At 38.6% G+C, this 26,724-nt stretch overlaps 1 protein-coding gene across 3 annotated transcripts; it reads left to right on the forward strand.

The window, feature by feature from the left end:
- The first annotated feature begins 681 nt into the window (after window positions 1–681).
- Window positions 682–26,604, forward strand: NEK5 (NIMA related kinase 5). 3 transcript variants are annotated; one of them, XM_063392020.1, is made up of 23 exons: window positions 682–827; window positions 1,942–2,082; window positions 3,797–3,893; window positions 5,233–5,330; window positions 7,267–7,350; window positions 7,456–7,526; window positions 8,796–8,882; window positions 9,908–9,962; window positions 12,047–12,247; window positions 12,335–12,416; window positions 13,932–14,068; window positions 17,348–17,547; window positions 18,821–18,887; window positions 19,240–19,356; window positions 19,634–19,717; window positions 19,798–19,902; window positions 20,789–20,869; window positions 21,483–21,551; window positions 22,353–22,476; window positions 22,672–22,797; window positions 23,819–23,956; window positions 24,628–24,742; window positions 25,127–26,604. In XM_063392020.1, the coding sequence occupies exons 2-23, from the start codon at window positions 1,966–1,968 to the stop codon at window positions 25,320–25,322; spliced, it is 2,451 nt and encodes an 816-aa protein (XP_063248090.1). In that variant the 5' UTR covers window positions 682–827; window positions 1,942–1,965; the 3' UTR covers window positions 25,323–26,604. The 3 variants fall into 3 exon arrangements, with proteins under 3 accessions (XP_063248090.1, XP_063248092.1, XP_063248091.1); XM_063392021.1 differs by lacking the exon at window positions 682–827 and adding an exon at window positions 1,202–1,339; XM_063392022.1 differs by lacking the exon at window positions 1,942–2,082.
- Window positions 26,605–26,724: the final 120 nt, after the last annotated feature.

Below are 26,724 nucleotides of genomic sequence, written 5' to 3' on the forward strand. Positions count from 1 at the left end.
TCTGGGGTAGCAGATTAGAGGAGAGAGAGAGGGGGGCATGGATGGGGACACAGAGCTGGCTGGCATTGGCTCTGTCAAACGTGGGGAGCTTCTGGCAGATGCCACCCCTGTAGCTCCTCTACTACCAAAACCCTGCTACACAAGCCCAATACATGTGTATGTATAATTGATGTTTGGAGGGCAGATTATGAGAAATATTTAGGTATGATAAATGGCTGAGGCTTTACTTTGTGCAATTATTAATCCTCTGAAAACTCTTTGAGACTGAACTTTTACCTTGATTCAATGGAAAGAGTTTTTTATATGCCACTGCATGTGTGAAAGGAAGCAAATGTATTCATGAATAAGGACAAATTTTCCAACTTTGATCGAAGAGACACTTTTGCTGCAGAGAGTGCTAATGGCAATGTCAAGTTTGGGCTCTGTTCTTGTTACTGGGTAATAAATAGACACTTTACAAGAAAAATGAGACAAGGGAGAGAACAAATGCTCTTTGCAGAGTTCTCCCGGGGAAGCTGTCCCAGACTATTCCCTGTAATAAATAATACTAGGAATAATACAAGGAAAGCTTTAGGAAATCTGTAGTTCTGGTGTGGAGCCAGAGCTCACCTCCCCTATTGCGTTTCCACCACCCCCCTCCTCTCACTGACCACGCACACCACAAGTCCGTGCCCGTGGGCGGGAGGGACGCTTTGTGTCAGGGAACTGCGGCTCCTGCCGCTGCCGGAGGCCGCTGGAGCGCCACTCCTCCGGCGGGGCGCGGAGCGGAGCGGGGCCGCTGCCTGCCCCCGGCCGGGCGGGCTCCGGAGGCGGCGCAGCGCACGCAGGTACCGCGTCCCCCCGGCCGCTGCGGGGCTGGGGCGCCCGAGCCGAGCCGGGCCGGGCCGGGCCGAGCAGGTCCGCGGGGCAGGGAGGCCCCGGCGAGGGCTGTCCCCGGCGCGTCCCGTCGCCATGGGGACGCCGGGCAGCCGGAGCGCCGCATCCCCGCGGGCGGCCCTGCCCGCCGTGTCCGCCCGGCCCGGGCAGCGCTCAGGACCCCGCCGGGACTCGGCGCTGCACCCCCAGCGCCCCTGTGCCCGAGCCCTGCGCTCCCGGGCAGAAGGAGGCCGGGCTCTCGCCTGCGGATGCGGGGCTGAGCCCAGGCCGGGCGCACCCCTGTGCCCTGCGCGGGGATCTGTGCCGAGTGCCGCTCTCAGCTGTGGCTGCCGGCAGGAGCTGGCGCTGACCCAGACACCGAAATCCCGAACGACCCAAGCTGGCCCTGCTGGCACTGCCAGCGGCGCTCGGAGGCTGCCAGTGATGGAGCCTGTCGCAGAGCTTGCCTGGTGGGGAAAGTCTGGTATCGGAGCTAATCTCCCTTGCTAAAACTCAGGACAACCAACAAGAACAGTTTTGAAGTGTTTGCTCATATTCAAGAGTGCAGCTTTGCCTATGGAACCACTGCAAGCACCCGGTGACTTCAGTGTTCCCCACAGAGGTTTCCAGACTACCGCTAATGGCCGTGGTCTGCTGCGGCTTTTCATTTTGCTGCCGACGTTAGATCACACTAGTATAAACTAAATCAATATGGAATAGATGATTTTTTTCCATTAAAAGATTGATTTTGCAGTATTGTTCCATTCACGAAATAATATCACATTTTACAAAATCATATCATAATCCTGTACTTCCTCTGTACTTTCTTCCCATGCATTAACTTTGGGTTTTTTTAAAGCTTTTCTTTATGAGAGACTCATAAACTTGCTACTTATTAAAAGTTAAGATCTGCAATAATTTGCATGTTTTCAGGACATGGTATTTTTAGGAAGAATCAACAGCAGTAATGTTATAAAAAGTAATAAAAATGACAGTCTTTAAAGGTAGTGTCTATTTCAGTAGCACCAGCTCGGATGTTAAAGCACTGACTATGTGCTGTACTAATTTGGGGAATTTTTATTTTAGCCACTGCTCTAAGAGGAATACATCATGGATAAATATGAAATTGTTAAACAAATTGGAGAAGGATCTTTTGGTAAAATATTCTTGGCAAAAGGAAAAATGGATAATGAGCCACGTGTTATCAAAGAGATCAATTTAACTAAGGTAAAAGTACAAAACCTGAATTATATTTACCAGATTGTGCTACTTGCATTTAGCTGGGTATGAACTTAGGTTATATTTTATCTCCTTTGTAGTTCCATCTCAATTATATAGAGCTAAGCTTTCCAAAGACTGTATTCTTTGCTAATTTATTATTTTAAAAGCATAGATGAAATACATATTTTGATATCAAATCTTTGCATTACTGCATTTTTGTTCTTTTCAAAGCTTCTTTCTGCCTACAATGTGAGGCACTTCCTAATTCAAATTCTGTAATAGTTGGTTCAACTACAATGAAAATATTGCCACTAAAATAACAAATCACATTTCTGTGGTAAATTTCTCTAAGCTTTTTAATTTCCTTGTTTCCTACATCCATATTTTCAGACATGAGTAATTCACAATGGAGTATTTCCAATTCTCTTTTATGTTTATGGTAGTTGGATTCATCTCATCTGATTTTAAGTTTCCATTCTGTTGCTGTCAGCATTTGAGCTGCTTGGCCAGACACCGTTTCAAGGGGAACAAGAGAATTAAGTCTTTCCAGGAAGCTGTTGATCACATGTGGTTTAGATTTCTGACGTAGAACGAGCTCAGTTGGGCCGTGAAACTTCTGTCTTCTTCCCACGGACTGCAGAGGCAGCTGAGGGCCACTTGCTTGGGTGCTGGGGGAATGCAACCACGGCTGTATCTGGTTCCATAAAGGCAATTAAAATCTTTGTGATTTCAGTGCAGGGGCTTTAACAGTCCGTTTCAATGAATGCCTACATGATTTTGACAGGTCCATTGCTATTCTGGGCCACCCCAGTGAATTTCTAATATATTAGAGAATTACAGTAGAAGAATGAGTTCTAGAAAGAGCTGTATGCCTTCCAGATTCAAACCTGGAAAAGCTGACACATGAGTAATGACAGCTACATGAAAAGATGGCTAGTTTCTCTCTCTGCTCGTGACAATAAACCCCATGCATTTCTAATCTTAGATTTTGATGTACAACTAGAAGAATAGCTGCTGTGAATCTGTGAATCCCACTTGTTCAAAAAATCAGAATCTGGAGACAGAAAATTGCTACTTTGAAGTCAAAAGTTTTTTTTATATGGTAGAGTGTGTTTTATTCAGTTACTGATTTTTGAATCTTTAAGGATTACATTTCAAATATATTTCATAAGAATGAGGGTTATAAATACAAGAGGATCTCTTGAAGGATAGATACTCAGAGAAATGAATTTTTAAGTAGTATTGATGGAAGTGTGATCATAATTAACTAAATAGAAGTTTTCCATTAATATAACAGGGAAAAGAGTTTGCCTTAAATGTTACAAGAGCAAGTAACACCAGTAAAATGAAAGATTTTTTTTCTTTTTACTTTGATCTTTTGACATCATTGCTATTAGCATTACAGAGTCATCTACATCCATACTCTTCAATTTCTTAAGGGAATTCTTGTCAAGAACTTTAACTTAAGTTTAAGGATATACATTTACCTGTTTATAAAATGTCAAAATTGGGTTTGACTTCACTTATGTTTCAATATACTTTCAAACATCCAATGCAAATTTATTTTTTATGTTATATATACATCATACTTTATAATATTTCTACATCATCTTGGTACACTGTATTTTTTTATTAGTGGGAATAGTTTGGTAATGATGTAACTATTTTGAAAAGGGTTAAATATATCATTGCTAGCATTTAGTTTCTTAATTGTTTGTAGATGCCTGTGAAAGAAAAAGAAGCCTCTGAGAAAGAAGTCATTCTGCTGGCCAAGATGAAGCATGCAAATATTGTAACCTTCTATGCTTCTTTGCAAGGTTCACTTTCAACATTTCTGTATTAATTCTGGTGAAAGGAATGGAAGGCAGAAAATCTACCTTGTTGGTGTTGGCCTCCCTTAGCCCTGTCCCTAATGCCTTACTGAAACGTGAGAAAAGATCTCAGCTCCTAGGAATGGACGCAAGGCATTAAATTCAGGCAAAGTTTTTCACATGTATGAGTGGGTACATGGCATGAATCCTAGATCCTGAGGTGTCTGTACTGTACAAGTTGAATTTTAGTCTTGATATTTTATGGGATTTTTTATGGGAGTTTAATTTTCTAGGAGTTTCAATAGAAGAGAGCTTTTCAGTATAGCAAGGAATAGGACAAAAGGCTGATGAAATAGGCAAGAAATAGAATGGTCATTTCATCTGATCTAACCTCTGGATTCTCTCATATTTTGTTTATCCACATCATATGGTTATGTTACATGCATCATATATGCATGCATACATGTGTACATACTTATGTATGAATAATAGACACACCGACAAAGCAGGAAAGCACAAAAAGAGGCCATTAAATAGAAATGCAATCTGTTAGTACACCTGAAAATGTCTTTCAGCATCTGGAATGTAAAAAACTGTATTGGCATTTCAAGCCTTGATACAGCACTGTCTTTCCAGTGATCCAGTATCAATCTCGTAATGCTGTGCTAGCCTTTTTTCTTCAGATGTATTTTGAATTATCAGGCAAGGATAAAGAATTCTTCAGGACTGAAAGAGGTAGAAGGAATTCCATTCATCATGAAAGCTAATTCCCTGTATTTATTTTTCCTCTGACACCTGCCATAAGCAGTGCCTTATGTAATAAAAGCTGTAGTTGTAGCTTCTGTTCAAATTGTTCTCTGTGACGAGGGCTGTAAATGTTTTAGGAAACATGTAAATCAGATAGTCTTCTAACCCCAGAGAAGTAAGAATAGGTTGAATTTTTCTATCAACCAGGCCCTGCTGTTTATTTTTGCTTTTTGGAGTATTGTCTACTTTTAACCTTTTCCCTAAGTCTTACTCCATACTTAGTTATTGAGCAAACCCCCTGAACTTTGAAGCATTCTGCTAAGTTTCCTGTAAGAACATCTGTCAGTGGCGTCTCTCAAGGGTTTCCCTCATGTATTTGATATTTTGCTGAATCTCCATTTAAATATATTTTCACATCTTATTTTTGCATCAGGTTTCACTGGAAGTATCCATTTTTTCTCAGTTAGTCTTTGAAATGGAGGAGTAGGTAGAGGTTAACTGCTACCTTTTGAAAGAAGAACCATAAGAATAAAACCAAGTTGTTGCTGTGTTAATGAATAATACAGGAATAAAGGCAAAATTATGCTTTTCCTTCCAGAAAAGAACAAGCTATATATTGTGATGGAATACTGTGATGGTGGAGATTTAATGAAGAGGATAAATATGCAGCATGGAGTGCTGTTTGATGAGGATCAGGTGAAAGACATTTTCTTTAGAGGGAAGAACATAGTATGTGAAACACGTGATTTGAATTACTCAGTAATAACTGAACTTTTAAAGAAAACTTTGGTCATTTTAATTGGGGTGTAGGAAGGGGATTTTAGCACTCTTTAAAAGCTGAAATTAATTCATTAGCAGTATGATGATGACTTTTTTAATGCCCCCTTCCTCCTTTTGCTCTTTGCATTGTAGATGTACCTTTTCCTTACAGTAGTAATATACCCATCAAACCATGAACACCTTTTAAATAGCTTTCCAATTATGGGGAGGATGTGTTATGTACAAATTCCTAATTTGTTGGTGCTATTTGGATCCTGGCATATCCTCCTTTATACTGAAGTCTGTGGTAAATCTCTCATTCATTTCATTTCGGTCAAAACTTCTCTGATGCCATTTAAAGTGTTAAACCAGCACAGAGAAACAAGCCCAGATATCTGACTGCTTTTGGGCCATGTTCATGTATATTTTATTTTGTAAATAGGTGAGTATGATAAGTTTTGCATTTTACAGAATTAGAATTTCCCACTACTCCTTACTTATTCCTTTATATTTTTACTAACTCTTAGCTTTCCGGAGAAAATTTTCTTTATGTAGGAATTAGTGGACTGAACTCTGGGGCTGTTTAGTTATAAATAAAATCTACTTTTGCAGGTGCAATGAAATTTTGCTTAGAAACCAAGTAGATAGTGTTCAACCTGCAAATGGAAATACACTCTAAGGCATAAAATTGAAGAAAAAACAAAGTATTGTGACTTTTCTTTTTGCTTTAGTAGTAAAAGAGGAACTCCTTGGTGAAGTCAGTTGAAAGTGAATTACTGGTTCAGTAATAATGAATTTTAAGATCCTATTGGGAGTCATATTAGAGGCAGAGAGAACATGAAAGAAAATAGAGGACAAACCCACAGATCACGAAACACAAAGGAGAAAACCAACACACAAACCCCTTGACAATGACACCAAATGATACATATCCAAAGCAAGGCAAAAGAAATACAGACAGAAGAATGAATTGTAGAAACTAAAGATACATCTGCTGATAAAAGAATGAAAGCAAGTGTTCCCAATTTAACATAATAGTATTAAAATATCTTTATATTTTCAAATGTGCTTCTCAGAAAGCCTCATTTGTGGCATCAGCCCTAATCAGGAAATCATCTATTTAATGTCAAGCATTGCTGAATAGAAGGTTATTACTTGAATCAAAGTCTTTCATGTGCATGAATTTTCCTAAGTAGAGAAGTATATAAGCAGGTTGTAGTTTTGTTTTTAAATTTGGTGTGAAGACCCTTATTTAAAAAGACATATGTACATTGGAAGTTAAACATATGTTTAAAAGCTGTACTGGGCCAAGGATAAAGGATAAACACATATGCTTACTTATAATCCAGGTTTCTTCATAGCTCACTTCTTTCACCACGTGTCCTTCATATTTTCTCTCTCTCTCTCTCTCTCTCTCTCTCTCTGTCTTTTTTTTTTTTTTTTTTTTTTTTTTTTTTTTTCTTTTTTTTTTTTTTAATTATTCCTGGATCACATTCAGTAGGACTACAAACTCTGTCTTAGTTGTTTGCACTCCATCACTTCTTAAAAAAGGTCTATTGTTCTTACTCTCCTTTGGCATGATTCTTCAGTCCTTGTTCAAGTGCATGTCCTGGCACAGTCAGGGAAAACTTGATGGGGATAAGGGAAGTAGGGTAGGTATCTATTTCCATTTAGTTTAGAGATAGCTCTAAATGGAAAGGAAAAGTCTATGGCATTAACTTTAAAAATACTCTTTTTACTGTTTTACATTGTATATATTCTATATATTTCAGATTTTCTTGTTGTCTTGTCTTTATTTTATATATTTCAGCAAGATGCCCCATCAGAGTCACAGAAATTCAAAGGTATCTGTCCCCTGTAACTTTCATTGCAGATTCTCAGTTGGTTTGTGCAGATCTCCTTGGGCTTGAAGCATATTCATGACAAGAAGATTTTACACAGAGATGTAAAAGCACAGGTAGTAAAACTGGTACTGGAGAAGGGGTTATTTTGTCCTGTGAAACATATGCTTAAGTTCTGCATATATTTCATTACCATATACTATTTTTGGGTTTATTTGCAGAACGTTTTTCTTAGCAATAATGGAAAGGTAGCAAAGCTTGGGGACTTTGGCATAGCAAGACAGCTGAACAGGTAAGCATGGTTTAATCAGTCTGTGACCTGCACCGAACAGGAATGTTTGTGAATGTCCAGAATGCAGCCTGAACATGCAAATTGTTTGTGGACTGTGCTTGCTCAAGAGGTCTGGGATACAAAGGGGATACAAAATGTAGCTGATGCTACATTTTCTCCTCTTATCCTAAAATGTGCTGTCCTGCATGGAACCACAGACGTAGCTAGCCTTGTAACTGGACTTGTGCTAGGTATAGAACATAGGGTGGAGAAGCTACAGCCTTTGCCTATTCTCTGTGGAACTGACATAAAGGGATTTTGGAGGCACACTTGCTGCCCATGCAGCTGTTGGTAATAACTTCTGTTACCTCATAAAAAAAGAAGTGAAGAGCATTTAAAACTAAGGAGAGAGTAAAGGAAGAGAGTTTGTACAGATGTGTGTCCTCCAAGAGTGAGCCTATATTAATCTTTTAAAAAGACCCAAAATGACAAACTGAGCCTGAGAACATGGCATGGCTGGCTTTTCATCTGTATTGTTCTCCCAAAAAGAGAGGCCTTATTTTTAATGTCTTTGAGGATAAGGTTGGCCTATCCTGAGTAGTGGTCAGGTGTGGCCAAAACATGTCATGGGGCATGATAACAACAGGAAAATGCTTAGATTTGATATCTTTTTGTGCTTTTTAAATTATCTTTGACAGATCAACTCTCAGCATGTAAACTACTGATGCCCAAAGTGCCTTCCTTTAGAAATGTTTAGGGCATAGTTGCTGTAAGGATTGCTTCTGCAAAGCAGAACAGTACCTAGCAGATAGAAAGTAAACCACAGAATTTGAATGTCCAAGCACAAACATTTTAAAATTTATATAATAGGCTTATACAACAATATAATTGGAGCTTGACAGTACTTTTCCTTCTGTAACTAATGAGTTAAGTTTCTGTGGTGAGTTGGCACTGTCTGGATGCCAGGTGTCCACAAAAGCTCTGACACTCTCCTCCTCAGCTATATAGAAGAGAAAAAATACAATGAAATGCTCATGGGCCAAGACAAGGACAGGGAATTTCTGTGCTTTCTGTTGAAGTGCAAACACTTTCCACTATTAAAATTGTGGGTCATTTTACACACAAATGGGAAATGCTGTAGTTTTTCATGGGGTGTTCCATTATTCAACTGTTTGGAGAGCAGAAGCAATGTCCCCCATAGGCTTTTAGCCTGGGGCAGAGAAGTCTCTAGTTCAGTTGTGTGTAAAATTTTCCAGTGAATAAGCCTTTTTGTTCACTGTTTTTCCTTAGCACTACAGAGTTTGCCCATACCTGTGTAGGGACCCCCTATTACCTTTCACCTGAGATATGTGAAAATCGACCATACAACAACAAAACGTAAGTCTCTGTCTTTCCATTCGTGTGCAGGTGTGAAAGAACTCATAATATGGTTTTAGTAATGTGGTTTAAATCAGCATTTGTGCAGAGCTTGGGAATTTCTCATGGTCACCCTTTGTGAAGTTTTGTATTATCGTGTACAATAATTAGGTGCATCATTGTACTCAACAACTGCCTTATACTATACACCAATGTCAGTAGTATTTTCACTTAAAATGTCCAAAATATAGCAATCATAACTTTGCTGTGATTAATCTACAGGCTTAATATATGTTTTGGCTTTATAAAATTACTTACACTTTAAACTCTCCTTTAATACTTCTTGTTAGCAGTGGTGGGAAATGTAAACCACTATTTTTCCTTTTGCTTATCTGCTTCTTCATCAATTACTAAATTTTTCTCATTTCCAAGGTATAATAACCAATGCATCTTTACAGTTCCTAGTGTGTTTTTGATACATTCATTAATCATTTATAAACATACACTAAAATGCAAGCTGCTAGTTTGGCTAATTTGAAAATTTGCAGTAGCCACTTGCAGGAAAGACAGATAGGTCTGAGGCTTACCACGAAATACAGATGAGAAGCACTGCGAAGTCAGGAGGTGAGTGTGCCTAGACCCCCTTCTCTGTGTGGGGAATATAATCAACAGCAAATGTTCTGGAGCTCAGAGTAACATCTCAGCTCTGAGGTGCTATTCACACAAGTTTACTCCCTTATTGTCTCCTCAGCTATGGAATCAGCTTTGTCCCTCATCCTGCATGAAATACTAAGCAGACTTCCTATATCATGCACCTTTTCCAATTATAATAATAAAACCTAATAGGATACCATAGAAACATTGATGCCACAACTAAAAATAAATTTCTAGTTGTTCTTTTTAGTGCATCTTAAGAAAAAATAAAATTTGTACCAGTCTGTGACAGAGTAATGATAATAAATTTGGGAGCTGAGAAGAGGTACTGATTACATGGATGAAAACATTATAGACTTTTCACTGAAACTTTAATTACTTCTTATTCACAGAGATATTTGGTCTCTTGGCTGTGTGCTTTATGAGCTGTGTGCACTAAAGCATCCTGTAAGTACTGTACAATCAGCTCGTTATCATATTATTAGAAAATATATTGGTCACCTTGCAAAGCCTGTAGTAGTAATAGTATTTGCAGTCAGCTACAAGAGTTATTTTTATTTTATTTATTGATATTAAAGAATGACTGCTAGTCATTCTTTAATATCAGTATTAAAGAATGTGTTTAACTAGTGTTTAACTTTTCATATTATATCTGTTTTGTGCATAATAAAATAAAAAGTATTATGTTGTATTCCTGTAACTTACCTATATATATGTGTGTGTACATACTTTGAACGTATATTTGCTTTTTAAGAATTATTAAACTTTTTCAAGACAGATGAACAATGGAAAGAAATAAAGAAAGGCTTCAAGCTTAGGTCTATAATTTTACTAATTTCTATTTGAAAATACCAGTCTATACTTATTTAAGAACATAAACCCCACATTTCCTCAGAAAGTGGTTTGAGTCCATGGAAGAATTTTCCTGGAGGAAATATATTTTGTTTGAAAGCACATTTATGTCAGAAAATAACTGAGATAGCATCTTCAGGAAGTTGTGTTGTCCTCAGCCTGGTGTGAGCCTCAGGTAATCCTCAGCCTGTGACTATTACATGGAGAAGGGAACACAGCAGAAACTAATCTTGACAATAGGAAAAATATCAGATTCCGGGCACCAGCAGATGTTGACTTTTTGCTGAGTTCAGATGTGGGAGAAGGTAGAGCAGCACTAATAGAGCAATTGTGCTGAGCTAGGAGCAAGGGGGATACTGCTGAGGAAAACTGCTGATTTCACAAAGTGGCAAAACATGAAATATTACTTTGTATGAATATTAGGTGTTTTATTCTGTACTGCTGCCCACTGTTTTGGTGTGAGGGCAGTGACTCTGCAGATGTAGACAGGAAGTGCAAGCGAAGCTGAGGTAAATTCAATTCTACCACCTTCAAAATAGCCACATAAATAAAAGGGTGATTTTAGAAAGAACTTGGGGTTCTTTTTGCCTAAGGCCTTAAAAAACTTTATTGATTCTGCCCTCTTAAGAGCTCTAGTGAACTGAGAGGACTGAATAACTTGACTGGGATCACTTGTTAAAAAATCAGGATTGTATCTTCATTCTGGAGGGAGCACAGAATACAGAGGCTGTTGGGTGAAGTTTTGAAGGTGAACCCAGTGAAGACAATATTTATGTAGATCTCTGTTGAACAGCTTTTGGCAAATCACATCATGTTTCATTCTGGAAAGATGGGCTTCTGTGTTTCTGTCTGACAGCAGAGGGTGAATAAAACTCTTCCAGGTACAGAAGTCATTACAGGTTTTAGTTGTGCAGCTGAAACCAGGAGAACGTAACCAGAAAACACAATCAGAGAGGGGTTATAATAATTTTCCACAGCAAACCATGGTTAGCAAGGAAGGATTTGTGGAGGGATTCCACAGCACAGGGCTTCTTCCCCCTACTCTGCTCTGTGAGACCCCACCTGGAGTGCTGCATCCAGCTCCAGCAAAGTGCTCCATCCTCCCCAACAAAGGAAGGACATGGACCAATTGGAATGAGCCCAGAGGAGGGCCACAAAATGATCAGAGGGCTGAAGCACCTCTCCTACAAAGACAGGCTGAGAGAGCTGGGGTTGTTCAGCCTGGAGAAGGGAATGCTTCAGGGAGACTTAGAGCAGTTTTCCTGTACCTAAAGGGGGCCTGAAGGAGATGAAGAAGGACTTTTGAGAAGGGTATGTAGTGATAGGACAAGGGAGAATGATTTTAAACTGAAAGATGGTAAACATAGATATTAGGAAGAAATTCTTTACTGTGAGGGTGGTGAGGCACTGGCACAGGTTGTCCAGAGAAGCTGGAAGGGATGCCTCACCCCTGATGTGTTCAAGACCAGGCTGGATGGGACCCTGAGCAACCCAGTCTAGTGGAAGGTGTCCCTGCTCCTGGCAGGGAGGTTGGAATGAGATGATCTTTGAAGTCCCTTCCAACCCAAACCATTCTATGCCTGTGTCAACAAGTACCTATTTTCAGATTGGGGTATCTAGTCCATCATTCCAAACCAGCAATACTTACTGTCCTCTATTTATTGCTTTCCCTAATTAAGTTTCATGGCAATAGTTTGCATGAACTGGTGCTGAAGATTTGCAGAGGACGTTTTCAACCAGTGTCTCCTAAGTATTCCTACGATCTGAGGATATTAATTTCCCAGTTGTTTAAAATATCTCCCAGAGATCGACCATCCATCAATTCTATCCTGAAGAAGCCCTTCCTGCAGAAACTTGTTCTCAGGTATCTGCCCCCTGAGGTGAGTGACTGTGCTGCTGCCTGCTGAGAGAAAGTAAGTATGAAAGTAATATAAACAATTCTATCAGATACTGTTTTTTTCTGATAGGTAGCACAGGAAGAGCTCAGTCACACTGTGATACATAGAAAAAGGCCTTCAGCATCTCACTCTGGAGCCAGGCAGATACGAGGTAATGATAATAATATTATGTATCCTTACTTCTACAGTAACATTTGTTAGTTATGATACAACTGTTGGCTGTAACTTTCTCCAGCAGTCTTTACTACTGGATGAAGGATTTCACCCAAAGCTGAAAGTGAATAGAGGAGAGAACTGCAACAGCAGAACCATTCACCCAGGCAGTGCACTGCTGTCCTGTTCAGGGAAAGACAACTTTAACTCATTAGCTACAATCATCTAGAAGAACTGCCATAGGAAAGTGATGAAACATTAATCTTAGTTCTTTGAAAAACGGAGTTTCCAAAAGTGAGACTTTGGTCTAGTTTATGCCTGTCGCATGAAAAACATCCTTAGTGTGTGAAAAAAGCATAAATCTTGCAAAACATGCTCCATAGGATTTTACAAAGTCTTAAAATTTTATTAAATTGTGAGACAGTGAACTCTATTTTGATTTAGTACCCATTGACAGACCAAATTATGTATGCAGTTTCTAAGAAAACATGAATGAGACTAAATGTATGGCTATGAATTGTTGAATATCTGGTGTGTTTCTGGCAGTGTAACTTTGCTCTAATTCTATATTCTTCATTTTATCACGAGTCCTTAAATTTATCTTTGGAATATCAAAACAGTTCAAACAGTTCTGTGAAAATAGCCTATGTAGTAACTTAACCACACTTTGGACTCCTTTCCTCCCCCCTCCCCCTTCAAAAATATTCATCAGTAGTGTAGGAACCTTTGTTATTTTGAAAATGACTTTCAATAAGATTTATCTACCTGCACAACCAATGCAAGTTAGACAGAAGCCTGAACAACTAAATAACTTAGGCTCTTAAAAAATATCTATGGTAATTTAATCATAGTTTTAATACATTTTATCCCCAAACATGATACTCTTAACAGTCAATACTCATGAAAGATTTAAAATTCACTTAGAAACTACTTAACCCAAGAAAGGTCCCTGCTTTTCACTACTTCATCTAAGATACTTGCAAAATACTGACTGACCAAACTGGAATGGTCTGTACTTGTATTCTCCTGCATGGGAAACTGATAAGGTACATTTTTCACTTTTCAGCCTTTCTTTTCAAATTTCACGAGTGCTACAACAATGCCTAGTGATTTGTAGAGTATGGAGGGCTATTAGAAAGGGAATGCCTAAGCAGAGGCAGCTAGAGCCTGTGAATTAGACCTCCTGCTTTCTGTTCTCAGAAATGGCGTGAAACCAACACTGTAGTTTATAAAGGTCTCCCTCTCATTCAGTGTGCTGTGCAAAACTAATCAATAAGATCCTCTTTACATGAACATGGCAGACCATGTTTTCAAAGCATGCCATTCTCAGAATGAAATCAGAATGCCTAGGAGGTGTGAGGTATGGTGATGATGGTGAAAGGATGTAAGGAATGTTTATTAACCCAACCCGTCAGTGTTAGTTGTGGGCATACTACTATGGTTTGCAATCACATGATCATTAATCACATAGAGAGCACAGAATGCAATTTTTTAATCTCTTATTGTTAAAAAGCATATAAGCTTCAGAAAACAAGAGTCCAGGACCCCGTTGCTTTGGAATCTGGAATAGTGATGCCTTTCAAGAAACAAGAATTATTTCAAAGAAATGAATGGAAGCCTCCTTCAAGAGTACAACAGCCTATTATTCAGGTACTGTGTATCCACATTCTCATATATATGTATATATATATATATGTATATATATATATATATATATATATATATATATACACACACATATATATGTATACACAGACACACACATAATCATCTTCAGAATTATACATTATTACACACACACATATAATCTTCAGAAAGCAAATACCTGCATTTAAAATAATATTTTAAAAAGCTGAAGACATTAAGATGCATATTTAGCTTAATGCCTATACTAAGACAGTAGAGACAGTTACACGTGCCTGAATCTTCAGAAGAGATGTTTTGAAAGCCTAAATGGGAAATACTGACTCTAGGCTGCTTTGGTATGGTCTTTTGTAACAAAAGGATTCAGGCATGCTTTGCATTTATGTTTGCACCAAGGCAAATAAGCTCCGTGTTTGCATTTTCTGCTGTAGAAGCAAATACACCGATCCTGTTACTTCAGCCCTTCTGGCAGCTCATTTATGGACAAAACCACCAGCACTCACTGCCATTGCCTCAGATACTTGTTCCTGACAGCCTTCTCCCAAATGCAAGCCCAGTTTTTCACAACCACATCATCTCTTACTTGTTTTCCACTCCCTCCTTTCCTCAGGCAGGGTATCAGCTGTATGCTATGCTCAGCCTCTTTCTTAGCATCACTGCACGCATTTATATTTATTTTTAAGAGTAAGCAGTAGTACCTTGAATGCTGGTGAACATAAGTGCAGTACATTTAGGACCTGGGAGCCCCCAGATCTGCACACTGCAGTTACATGAGCTTAACTGCTGATAGGGAACGTGAAATTCTCAGAACTGCATCCATCATGCAATCACTTACACGAACTATGAATAATACTGGCCCTATGTGGAACATTTTCCTCACAGTTACATTTGTGCCAATGGAAATCCAGAGATGGTTTAAGTTGGAAAGGTAATTTCCTTTCACTGTGTGTTGCTATAATCAATGGCAGAATTTTGTCCACAGTGTTTTGACCTACACTGGGAACATTTCCACATTCTTTCAACATCCAGATAAACAGTGTGCAGGGTTTCAGGGATACTTGCATAGTGCCATACTTTGAAGGTGTTGCTTGAGGATTCACAGAATCACAGAATGGTTGAGGTTGAAAAGGACTTCTGGTCATCACCTTGTCCACAGGGTGATCTAGGTCCAGTTGTCCAGGACCATGTCTGTTGGCTGTTGAATATCTCCAAAGATGGAGACTCTAAATCCTATTTGGGCAACCTGTGCCCCACCCTCAGGCACCCTCCCCCACAGTGAAAAAAATGTTTTGTGATGTTGAGAGAGAGCCTTCTGTGTTTCAGTTTGTGCCCATTGCCTCTGGTTCTGTCACTGGGTTGCAGTGGAAAGTCTGGCTCCATTCTCTACCCTCCCTTCAGGCAACTATAACCATTGATAAGATCCCACCTTCAGGCTAAACAGTCTGAGCTCCTTTAGCCTTTCCTCATAGGAATAATGTTCCGGGCCTTTCATTGGGCTTTTTCAAGCTTGTAACTGTCTCTTTTCTTCTGGAGAGCTCAGAATTAGGCACAGCACTTCATGTGTGGCCTCACAAGTGCTGAACAGTGCAAAAAGATCACCTCCCTTGACCTGCTGGGAATACTTTTACTAATGCAGGCCAGGATGTCATTCACCTTTCCAGCAAGGGCACATTGTTGGCTGGTGGTCAGCTTGTTGTACACCAGGCCCCCCCCTTCTTCTCTGCCAAGCTGCTTCCCAGCTGGATGGCTCCCAGCATGTACTGATGCAGTGTAGGACTTTGCACTTCTGTTGCTGGACTCCATGAAGTTTCTGTCATCCCATTTCTCCAGCCCTTTGTGGTCCTTTTGGAAGGCAGTACAACCCTCTGGTGTATCAACCACTCCTCCCAGTCTGTGTTATCAGCAAACTTGCTGAGGGTACACCCTGCCCCCCTCTCGCCCATGATCTGAATCATTAGTGAAGATGTCGACCTCTAGTTTCTGGCCTTCAGCTATGCTTCACCCTGTGATCACTACCCTCTGGGCCAATTTCAAGCAGTTTTACTGCCTGCTCATCCCACCCTCAAGTCATCAGCTTCTCTATGAGGATGTTATGGCAGCCACTGTCAAAAGCCTTCATGAAGGCAGTTGCCTGGTAGGAAATGTCCCCTTGCTCTCCTCCTTGTCTGTCAAGCCAGTCATTTAATTGTAGAATGCTAGTGAGTTGGTCAAGCAAGACTTCCTGGTGCCTGCTTCACCAGTCACTGTTCTCAGTCCTCTGGCATTTATTTAGATAGCCTAAGTTGTTCTCCCTGCTGCTTGGGATTGCCATACTTCTGGATACCATACCATAAAACCTACTTCACTGAGGAGTGAGATAAACACTTTTTGAGGTTACTTCTTCCTTGGGAACTTTGCTGACAGATGGAAACTTTCTTCTTATGCAGATATGAATTTATATTCTACCATAATCTGGACTGTACCACAAGTACATTGGCCTATTTTCAGTGTATCTATGAAGGAAAATGGGGAGGAGTAGTTAATGTATTTACCATTTGTGAAAGTGATACTTAGATGCATTTATGTTTATATAAAAAAGTAAGCAAAATTTATCATTTTTCTCATGCACCATATAGTCTCCCACAATGGAAAAGTTTGGGGATGTTCTGAACACAGCTATATCATGCAGTGGCAGCTAGGTGCTCATCTTCTCTCCATTGTTCTTATGAGGAATGGAAACGACAGTCTTGTCACAAAGGAGAAATACAGGGATGTTTCATCACAGTAAAGGCTTTGAGAAATAAAAGCCCAACTCCCACATGCACATAATCAAAGAGACGTGAAATGAAGCAGCACAGTGCTCCCCTGGAAGCAGCCATCAATGCCTGTACTGCCCAAAACTGCATCCCAGGTTCCTCTTGCTATCACACTTCAACATGAGGCTCTCCTGGAAATAGTTCAGTGCTTAAGGCCCCAGAACAATGAAGTGACTCTAGGGCAAAGACACTGCAGGGTACAAAGCCCCATGCTGACTCACTTGCACAGCAATGTGAGCTGCTGCTTAACGACAGGAGCTCATGGAACAGGAAAGGGAAAAGGCAATGGTGAGATCACACAGGCCTGGAGAAGTTTGCAAGTTTCTGGCTTATATTTAGAAGGATTTGGAAAACTTACATTAACTATACCATAGATAGTCATATTACCATGCAACTCAGGCTGGGGAGAAGTACAGGAGGCTAATTCAAACTTGTGCTGGTACAAATGGGTAAAATACAGGTAAAATAACATCCTTTATCATATTTTCAGCCACAGACCTCCAGATTTAATATGGCAGAAAAGCCAGAAAGCACTAGAGTACATGGCCATTATGGTCATTACTGTGAGAAGCTTGACAACTTTCAAAGGAAAGCTAATGCACATTATGACTTTTCTCGTCTAAGCCAAAGAGTTGAAGATTACTATAAACTAAAAGGACGAGTTGCACCTCCACCTCCACCACCTGACTGGTAAACATTTCACTCTATTTATGTCTGTCTTGTGTATTTTGAGCTATCATCCTTCCTGAGCAAGTAATGCTGGGCATTAGTGGGATGCCTTCTCTGCTCTGTCTTTGATAATTTTTCTTTTTTTTTTTTTTACGACATTTGTTACACAACAACACAATTCCTGTTCCTGTTCATCCAGAAATTCCACCTGAATTGACCTGGTGTTTGACATTTCATTGTCAAAATGTGTCCCAAGTCTCAGCTCAATCTTTTACTGGGTAAAAAGTAAAACATAAGCTTTCTGTAGAATCTCTAATTATACCAAGGATAAACACTGTCTGTCTTTCACACCAGGATGAGAATAATACAAAGATCAGCAGCAGTTCTGCACTGGAGGGAACAGAGTGAGAGGCAGGCCATGAAAGTGGGGTTTTTCCCATGCAGCACTTTTATTTCTGTTCCAGATATAAAGACCCTTTCTCTAGCAGTTTATTTACTTCAAAGCTTTTCTGTTACAAAGAACAACCTTAGGAGATTTCCTGTCCATTTGATGACTGGCCATTTTAGGTGAGGATGAACACTGAAAATGTTGAGAAAGAAATCTTGAATACTTCCAAAGCTTTCCTTTAAAGTTGACAGAATCATTAATTTTCATTCAACAACAACAGTGTTTGGAATGTTTCAGTTATGGATCTTCAGATTTAGAACATCTTTCCTGAACTGAATTTCTGTTGCCTTATTTAAGGACAGAGTCAATTCAGTTTGGCTCCCTGCAGCACAAGTGGATTCCCGAAGTAGGAAATGAAATAAATGGGAAACAGGGAGCTTACACGTGACTGAAGTTTATTTTATATCAAAAAGCAAAGGAGAAGTTTAGAAACTACACAAAGTTGGACTGATAGAATTAGGCACAGAGGAGAAAGACAATAAAAAGGTTGCTGAATATGCAGCCTCCATTCTGACAATTTTCATTCATTTTGAGGACCAGGAAAATTGATTTTGTTTTAATTAATGCTTTCAATACCATTTATCAAATAAATGTGGAAGGGCTTTGCTGCACTCTTCAAAAGGCTTAAGTTACTGAAGAGATAGGAAAGGGAATGCTTGGAAAGAATGTTTCCTTATTTTACTGTTGTGCCATATTTATACGTATTTTATCCACATTTATATATTCACGTAGAACAAAGAAAGCTCTGTTTGTCATATGTGGTAGAACCTGTAGAGAATTATTTTGCAAAGGTAGCAGAGTCTGTGAAATAAAACACAGTATATGTACATCACTTTCTTCTCTCAGGACTGCAGAATTCCTTCAAAGGCGGTTTGAAGCCCAGCAGTACAAGATTAAAGTGGAAAAACAGATGGTAAGTAAATGCTGAACCACAGAATAAAATCTGTAAAAGAAGGAGAACAAAAATCTAAAGATGAATTGATGTTTTTGAACAGCAAACTGTAACACTGTCGGGTAGAAGGGTTTACTCTAGCAAATTCCCTGATCTGCTCTGGAATGTTCATCCTGGGGTTATATTTTCTCATACAAAAGTATGAGAAATAACTGTAACAATGTAAAATTCTACTGTGACTTTTTCCTCCAAAAATGTACACTTGCCTTACTGCATTCTTCAGTGGAACAGGGAGAGTGAATTGAGTGAGCACTGAAGGAGAGGATTCCAAATGAAAATTCATTTGCTCTGGGATTCATTTGTACATCCATAGGGACTGCGACCATCCTCTGCTGACCCATATCATGACCCAATACAGCAGCAAACAAAGGAAGACCATCTCAAAAACCATCAGCAAAACATGTCTAGAAAGAATGAAATGAAAGAACAGGTAAAAGACTCTCTTCCTTAATTGCCTAAAACTCTCTTCTTATACTCCTTGACAGTAGTATTCCTGGCATAAGAATTCTTTTCCATCAGATTCTCTTTTCCATCATGAATTATCTTCTATTCTTTTCCCATCTTTTAATAAACAATATACTTTTATAGTTTTGCTTTTGGGTGACAGAGAAAACAAATTGATACTTCTGTCTTATGTGAACATATATATTACATTTAATCTTTCTATCTTTGGTTTATTAAAAACATACCCTACTGTTCTTTAATAGGAGTATTTGAAACAATTGCAGAAAATTCGGGAAGAATACCACAGTGAAATAAAAGAATTCAGATTTAGAGCAGGAGTACTACAGGTAACAAAGCTCAAACATATTGGTACTTATATTTACTTTATTAGGAATTGAAATGAACATTTTTTTAAAATGTCCCCTAGGACAACCGGAAAATACGAGATAAAACCTATCTTGTGAGGCAAGGGAAAGCTGAGCACCAATCTGAAAACAAAGATATATCTGGGACAGGAGAAGAACCACTTCAGGTATCAGTACCATCTCCATCTAAATAGATCTTTCTGAGCAAGTCCCACATTGTCTTTAATTCATTCTCTGGGACAAATCTGCCAATATTAGTAGTATCCTCCTCACTGATCCTGGATCTGACTTTTATTAAAATGAATTCACTTGCCGAAATAAAGTGGGTTATAGGCAGTCAGAGCCATGTTAGGAGAGAATTTGGATTCCTAGTGATTTAGTGGGAAATGCATGATAATGAAAAAGAAACATTAGATTTTGGGCCTGCCTGGTGTCACTTTGTTTCATGGGCTTTCCATCTTTTGGAGAAACTGCATAAAAGTAAAATCTGTAAATAGTTGTGGTTTTGCTGAAGCTGAAGGCATGCACTGATTGCCACAGATCACAGAAGAAGCTGTGTACTATTACTTTACTTTTCTCTGACACGTTCTTACAGGAGGCATAATAATATGAAAAGAAGTAATTAAATATTTTTAGGTGTTGCCAGAAAACAAGATATTGCAAAACAGGGCTATACTTTCTACAGGCATTAGGTTTCCACTAAAATCATGACTTTAAGCACTTCCAAAGTTTTCAAAGAATGAAATGAGTCTGAGTCATCTTGCATGTGATCATAAAAAATAAAAGATATATTATTTATATCTTGACACATTGCTGTATCTAACATGATTTTTGAAAAAGTCAGAGGCTTGCTCTTTATGCAAGAATTTCTGTTTTTCTTTTTGCCAGATAAACCAGAATTGGCAATGAATGGAATATTCTTACAGATCTATGTAAAGGAAATTCATGACTATATTTGTTACTTAAAGAAGTCTCCTTCTTTATGTGATATACACATATTCAGTTACAAAGAGTATATTTCAAACTGAGTTTTTTTTTTTTCTCTCCTTCCAGGATACGGAGGAAAACTTTAAGCAAGTCAGACTCCAGGATAGGCAAGACCAAACAATATTAGAAAAGAGACATAACACAAAAGTATCCATCTTTACTTAAGTTTTTTTTTTAATGTTCTCATTATGTCTGTACCTTTCAAATTACTGTGTTACTATGGAAGTGACGTTATTTGAGAGTCAACTAAGAGTGCTGGTTTTCTGTTTGTTAAAAGTTTATATCAAAAGAAAATAAATCAGCTTTTCTGATCATTTGAGGGAGATTCTCTTTAGATACTCCCACCTAGTAATCAATCTCTACCTCCTCCTCCTTATATCAAACTGAATTAGTAGTGCATGGGAACTCATGTTTATTCAAAGTCTAAGTAAAGTCAAGTCAGATTGCTAATTTTAAAATATTTTGTTATAAGCCTGTGTATTGCAACAATTTGAATTAAATGTTTATCAGAGAGTCTTAAAATTAAAAGCTGATGCAGTAATTTTAAAATATCACTTAAGGAAAAGGATTGTATTTAGGAAATCTATTTTTGTCCATTGTGTTCAACTTTGATCTTCTTAAATAGAAGAAAATATTGTTAAATAGAAATTATTTTCAATAGAAGAATAATTTTTCAAATTTGTAGTTCCATATAATCAGTGTACTTTTAATTAAATGCTTTTATTTATTAATACAAATTAATAACGTGATTTTTCTTTAGGGAGGAGTAAAATTTGAAATTAATTTGGATGTATGTTTTCCTGAGGAAGACAGCATTCAAGAAGCAGAGGTATGTTTTAGTTCTATTCAAATCATTGACATGAGAAATCTGAAAACATGACAGCTCCATAATCTAATGGTTTCCATTACCATCATCTGCTTTATTATAATGAAGCTTCCTATTGAGGATTTGTTGTCATGCCTTTCTGCAAGAAGATAATTGCTTATAAGAAAATTGGGTGATAGTTGGGTCAGTCATTCACATGATAAAATATGAAGGAGTGCAGATATTTAAATTTCCTAAAATGGACTTGAGAGGAAGAACATATCTCAAAACTGAGTTAGTCTGCAAATGCTAAATTTGATTTGTAGATAGTTTTAGTACATTTCTGTTTCTTTTCAGAAATGAAACAGTATTGTACTGTATCACAAAGCAAGAACAACTACAGACAATATTATGTTTTCATTTAGTAAAATTATTTTTGTAGCTTGTCAACATGTCATAGCTACCTATTAAGGTTTTTATTAGTATATTAGCATTTTAAAAATACTCATAACAGCAACAAAAATTATTTCTAGTATATATATTTTTAATTCATAAATTCATATACATATTTTTAATTAATTAAAAATTCATGAATTTTTAATTCATTCTGGTCATTCTGTTGTTTCACATTTCTGTGGAGCTCCATGCAGCCCTCTGATGCACAAATCACAGTGTGGCTTCTGAGTCCTGCTGCTCCACTTTTTATTGCACAATTTTCCTGTGGGACAGGTTGGCTGTTGCAAACACAGTAAGATGAGAAGGAATTAGCTATTGTACAGTTTTGTATTTTTTTACTGTTTCCAGAGTAACTGACTGTTATTTCAGGTACTAGATAAACTCAATGAGACTTTAACTTTTGTGGATGGTGAGAATCTTAAGGAGAAATTGGTGGAAGTTTATGAAAATCATACAGACAGAGCTTTGGACAAACTGTCTGACCACCCAACAGGTATTTACTGGGGAAATGCAATGCTGAGTATTAATCCTGAAAATTACTTAGGAGTTAGGTAAATTCAGTAACTCCAGGCTATAGCAAGTTTATCTCATGAGCTCTTTCTTTATATCACATAATATTATAATCACATGGACATCTACTTTACAAAAAAATCCAAAGAACTTTGCCTCTTCTTTTTCTTCCCCTTAGAGTCCATACATGATATGAAAAAACCCAGAAAACATTGGCAGCCTGGAGCCCTTCAGACACTGCTGAATTTTTTAGCTGGTGCTGATGTCACATCTGCATGTCCTACTGTGGCTGGAAATGAACTTGGTGAGAAAGTTTTGGCTTTCAGTGAAAGCAGTGAGTACTTAAAATTCAGACTGAATTCATCCATACCTGAATGTTCACGTCAACCAGCAGGCTTTTAATTGCAGGACTTTAGAACAGCAGAGGTCATTGTACCTGCTAAGCCACAGAAAACAGTTGTCACTTTCCCCTCTAACACTGCAGTCATGCTGTGTTGCTCCTACGTATCAAGAGCGCTGCGTTTTATGACTCACTCTGTGGCCTGGCTCAAAATGCCAATCTATCCAAATAATCATCACCACTTTCTCAGGCCTTGAGCTGATGGCATGCAGGAACGAGGGCACTGAGTACCAGTGCCATCCTGGAGTGTGGTGGAGTTCTGTTTTCACTCTGCACACAGTGGCCGTGCCACCACTGTCACAAGTGCCACATCACCCAGCTGTGGCCGTGGTGATGCTCCACTTTAGAAGAGAAAAGGGGGACCTAGGCTTCTTACAGTACCTCTGCATGTATTCCCAGGCAGACAAGTGTCTCCAGTGACTGGTTTCTGCAAACAAAGAACTCTTCCAGCATTCCACACCCAAGGTAGACAAAAAATAACCTGAAGGGCTTGCATGGATAGTAAAGACAAAGCAGAAGATTATTAATACACCCCCTTTTGTTCATTCTGCCTTAGATGAAAGACCACAGGGCACAAAAGAAACAGGAACTTTTTTTAAGCTATTTCAAACCAAGAAGCCAACAAGTTTCAGAGCAAGGACTGCTCGATGAAGCTGCACCTGCCTATTCCAGTTTAATAAGTTACTTAAGCATCAAAACCACTGCTAAACATTTTTAGTGATGAGTAGTCCCAACTCTTTTTTTTCCCTATCCATCAGATGAAGTACATATGAAAAAATCAGTTAATCATAAAGGGGGACAAAAAAAATCCAGAATTACACAAAATAAAGAAATCAGTGTTGAGGCTAGAAAGTCTGAATCTGATGAAAGACAGTGCTGAGCTACAGTAACGCTTTAGTGACCTGGGAACCTTGCTGTTCTTCAGCTCACCATGTTACTGTGCCTGAGGACATCCCAGAAAACAGGAAGCAGTGGAAACAGACACCACCAGAGACACTCCTGAGCATCTTAGCAAAAGCAGAGCTGTCTGATGATTCCTTTATCTGTCCTGAGGAAGACAAAGGTAGGATTTTTTTTCCTGTAATTCTGCATGTTATTCTTTAGTGTAATATTTCCTCTACCCTTGGCAGAGGGTCTATGATGAGAAACAACATTTTGAAGCAGTTGGCAACCTAGAAAAACGGGGACAGAACCTCTGCTCTGTCCCTGAAGCACTGACAGGCCTCTTCCAGGACACTGCTATTTTCAAAAGCAGGGAAAAGGGCAAGCCCACCTTACTGGCTATTACCTTCACATGTAATTCTTTCATTTGGTTGGGTAGTCAGAGGAAAGCTACTACTGCCAGCAGGCTGTGGTTAGGTACCACAAACCTGGAGCTAAGCCCCTGCAACTGTTGAGGTTGAAGAACCCTGCAAACAGCATTTATTCAAATGCATACAGGGGACTTAAAATGACAGTGGTGACTTCACAAGAGACTCCATGCTGATACAGCTGACACTGCAATTGATTCAAACTCACCTGCCCTGCAGCCCACTTTCCTAAGGTAACAGACTGTTTAAAAAATTATATTTACTTTGCATCAACAGAAGTGTGACATTTACATTGTTGTAACAATGAACAACAAATCTGACCAACAACAAAACTCTTCAAGCATTTATTTATTTGCTATTCCTTTACACATACTTTTATAGTTTTCTACTGTACAGCTGAAGGAAAGCTTCTCTTTCTTTACAGAAGGGAGATTAACTCTGTTGCCTCCAAAAGAAAACAAGGAAGATGATTCAGAAACATACTCTGCTGTTGCTGTTGATGAAGATAGACTTGAGCCAAGATCAGATGATGAAGACACGTAAGTGAAGCACATCAGAAGAAAAATCCACATGACTGGACAGTTTTTTAGGTTGCATTGCCGAAAGCTTTTCTGTGTTCTTAAAAATTCATAAATAAAGAAAACTTACTTGCTAATTTAACTTTTAATTCTGGAATTTGTCACAGCCAATGCTGTCATTAAAAATTACAGCAGAAATATTAACATGGCCTTGCAGCTCTTTTCTCTTGCCTTTTAAATACAGGTAAATAATCTTAGATGGAAGAAACAGTTCACAATTAGTTGTCTTGCTTGTATATTATTTATAAAGTGTTTAAAAAAACCCTGAGAGTCCTTGAACTGAGAAAGGTTTGTAATAAAGCTGTATTTATTTAATTAATATAATTCTCTTGTTTTACTGTGCAGGAATTTTGAAGATTCTGAAGATGAACTCAGACACGAGCTGGAGGTATCTCTGGAAAAATTGTCAACTTCTCCAGCAGACAGAACCATGGAGTCTCACATCTTTTCAATAAATAAAGGTCAAACAGATGAAGAAAATATGAGTTTACCTCACAAACTTGAAAAATCTGACGATGATTTAGAAAACAGTCAGGGGTAGTTTGGTGTTGATGCACATAATGAAAAAGAATTAAAATTAATAGAAGACTGTAATTTTGCTTTAAAGGAAAAACAAATCAGGATACTTTTCAGATGTCTGAACATTGAAAAATCCTCATCCAGACTGAAATGGTGTTTCATCTATTATTCTGAACCACATGGACATACCTGACAAGTCTTGCTTGAGCAAGTTTCTGATTGTGTACTCTGTTTAAAAATATTTGTATCATGTAAGATTCTCCTAGTTTGTCTATTTTATTTCCCTAGATAAATCAACTCCTTGTTTTAAGAATCTCTTCCAGCTTTTCATAATCAATGTGTACTGCCAGCACAGCTTTGTAATTTTCAGTTTCATTTATGCAGTACTGACCCTACACAGTAACATCAACTGCTCAGGAGTTTTATATAGGAGCAGTAAAAGGGTTTATTAGCACCATGACAATTGTGCATCCCGCAGTTTCTAATAAAACAAGTAGGTTCTTCCAACCATATTTTTTCACATAAAAAGTTTCATACAATCCAAGTGAATCTTAAATAAAGGAAAAACTACAGACTGTAGTCTAATTTAGCAGTTTTTTCAAAGAAACATTTATGTTGGAAAAGATCATTGAGTCAAATGTTGGAAAAGATCATTGAGTCAAACTGTTGAACCAATACTGCCAAGTTCACCACTAAACCTTCTCCCAATGTACCATGTATTTTAAACACTTCCAGGGACGGTGAGTCCATCCCTTCCCAGGGCAGTCTGTTCCAATGCTTGACAACCTTTTCTATGTCAAAGTTTTTCCTAATATCCAATATAAACCTCTCCTGCTGCAACTTGAGGCCATTCTCTTCTATCACTTGTTACCTGGGTGAAGAGACTGACCTCAGCCAGGCTCCACCCTCCTTTCAGGCAGTTGTAGAGGACAGTAAGATTTCTCCTCAGCCCCCCTTTTCTCCAGGCTGAACACCCCCAGCTCCCTCAGATGCTCCCCACAAGACTTGTACTCCAGACATTTCCCTAGCTCTGCTGCCTTTCTCTGGACACACTCCAGCATCTCAACATCTTTCCTGAACTGAGGGGCCCAAAACTCATCACCAGATTTGAGGTGCAGCCTCACTAGTACCAGATACAGGCATACTGTTGATTCTGGAAAAAAAAATTCTGGGAACAAAAATTATAAACCAAAAATGTTGACTTCAAAAAGTATGACTGCAGGTAGAGAGTCACAAAACAGGTAAAGACTGAAAATATTCAATAAATAAAAGAGGTTCCCAACAAATAAAAGAATTTCTTGATGTAGTTCTGTTACCGAAGCACTATCATGGTTTGTGAATCCAGATGGTTTTTAAGTGCACTATATTTTCGTGTAGTTAACACAGAAGTATTTCTTTCCAGGGAAAAAAAGTCTCTGTTACAT

This window comes from Prinia subflava, chromosome 3 (genome assembly GCF_021018805.1).
Source record: "Prinia subflava isolate CZ2003 ecotype Zambia chromosome 3, Cam_Psub_1.2, whole genome shotgun sequence".
Taxonomy (NCBI): domain Eukaryota; kingdom Metazoa; phylum Chordata; class Aves; order Passeriformes; family Cisticolidae; genus Prinia; species Prinia subflava.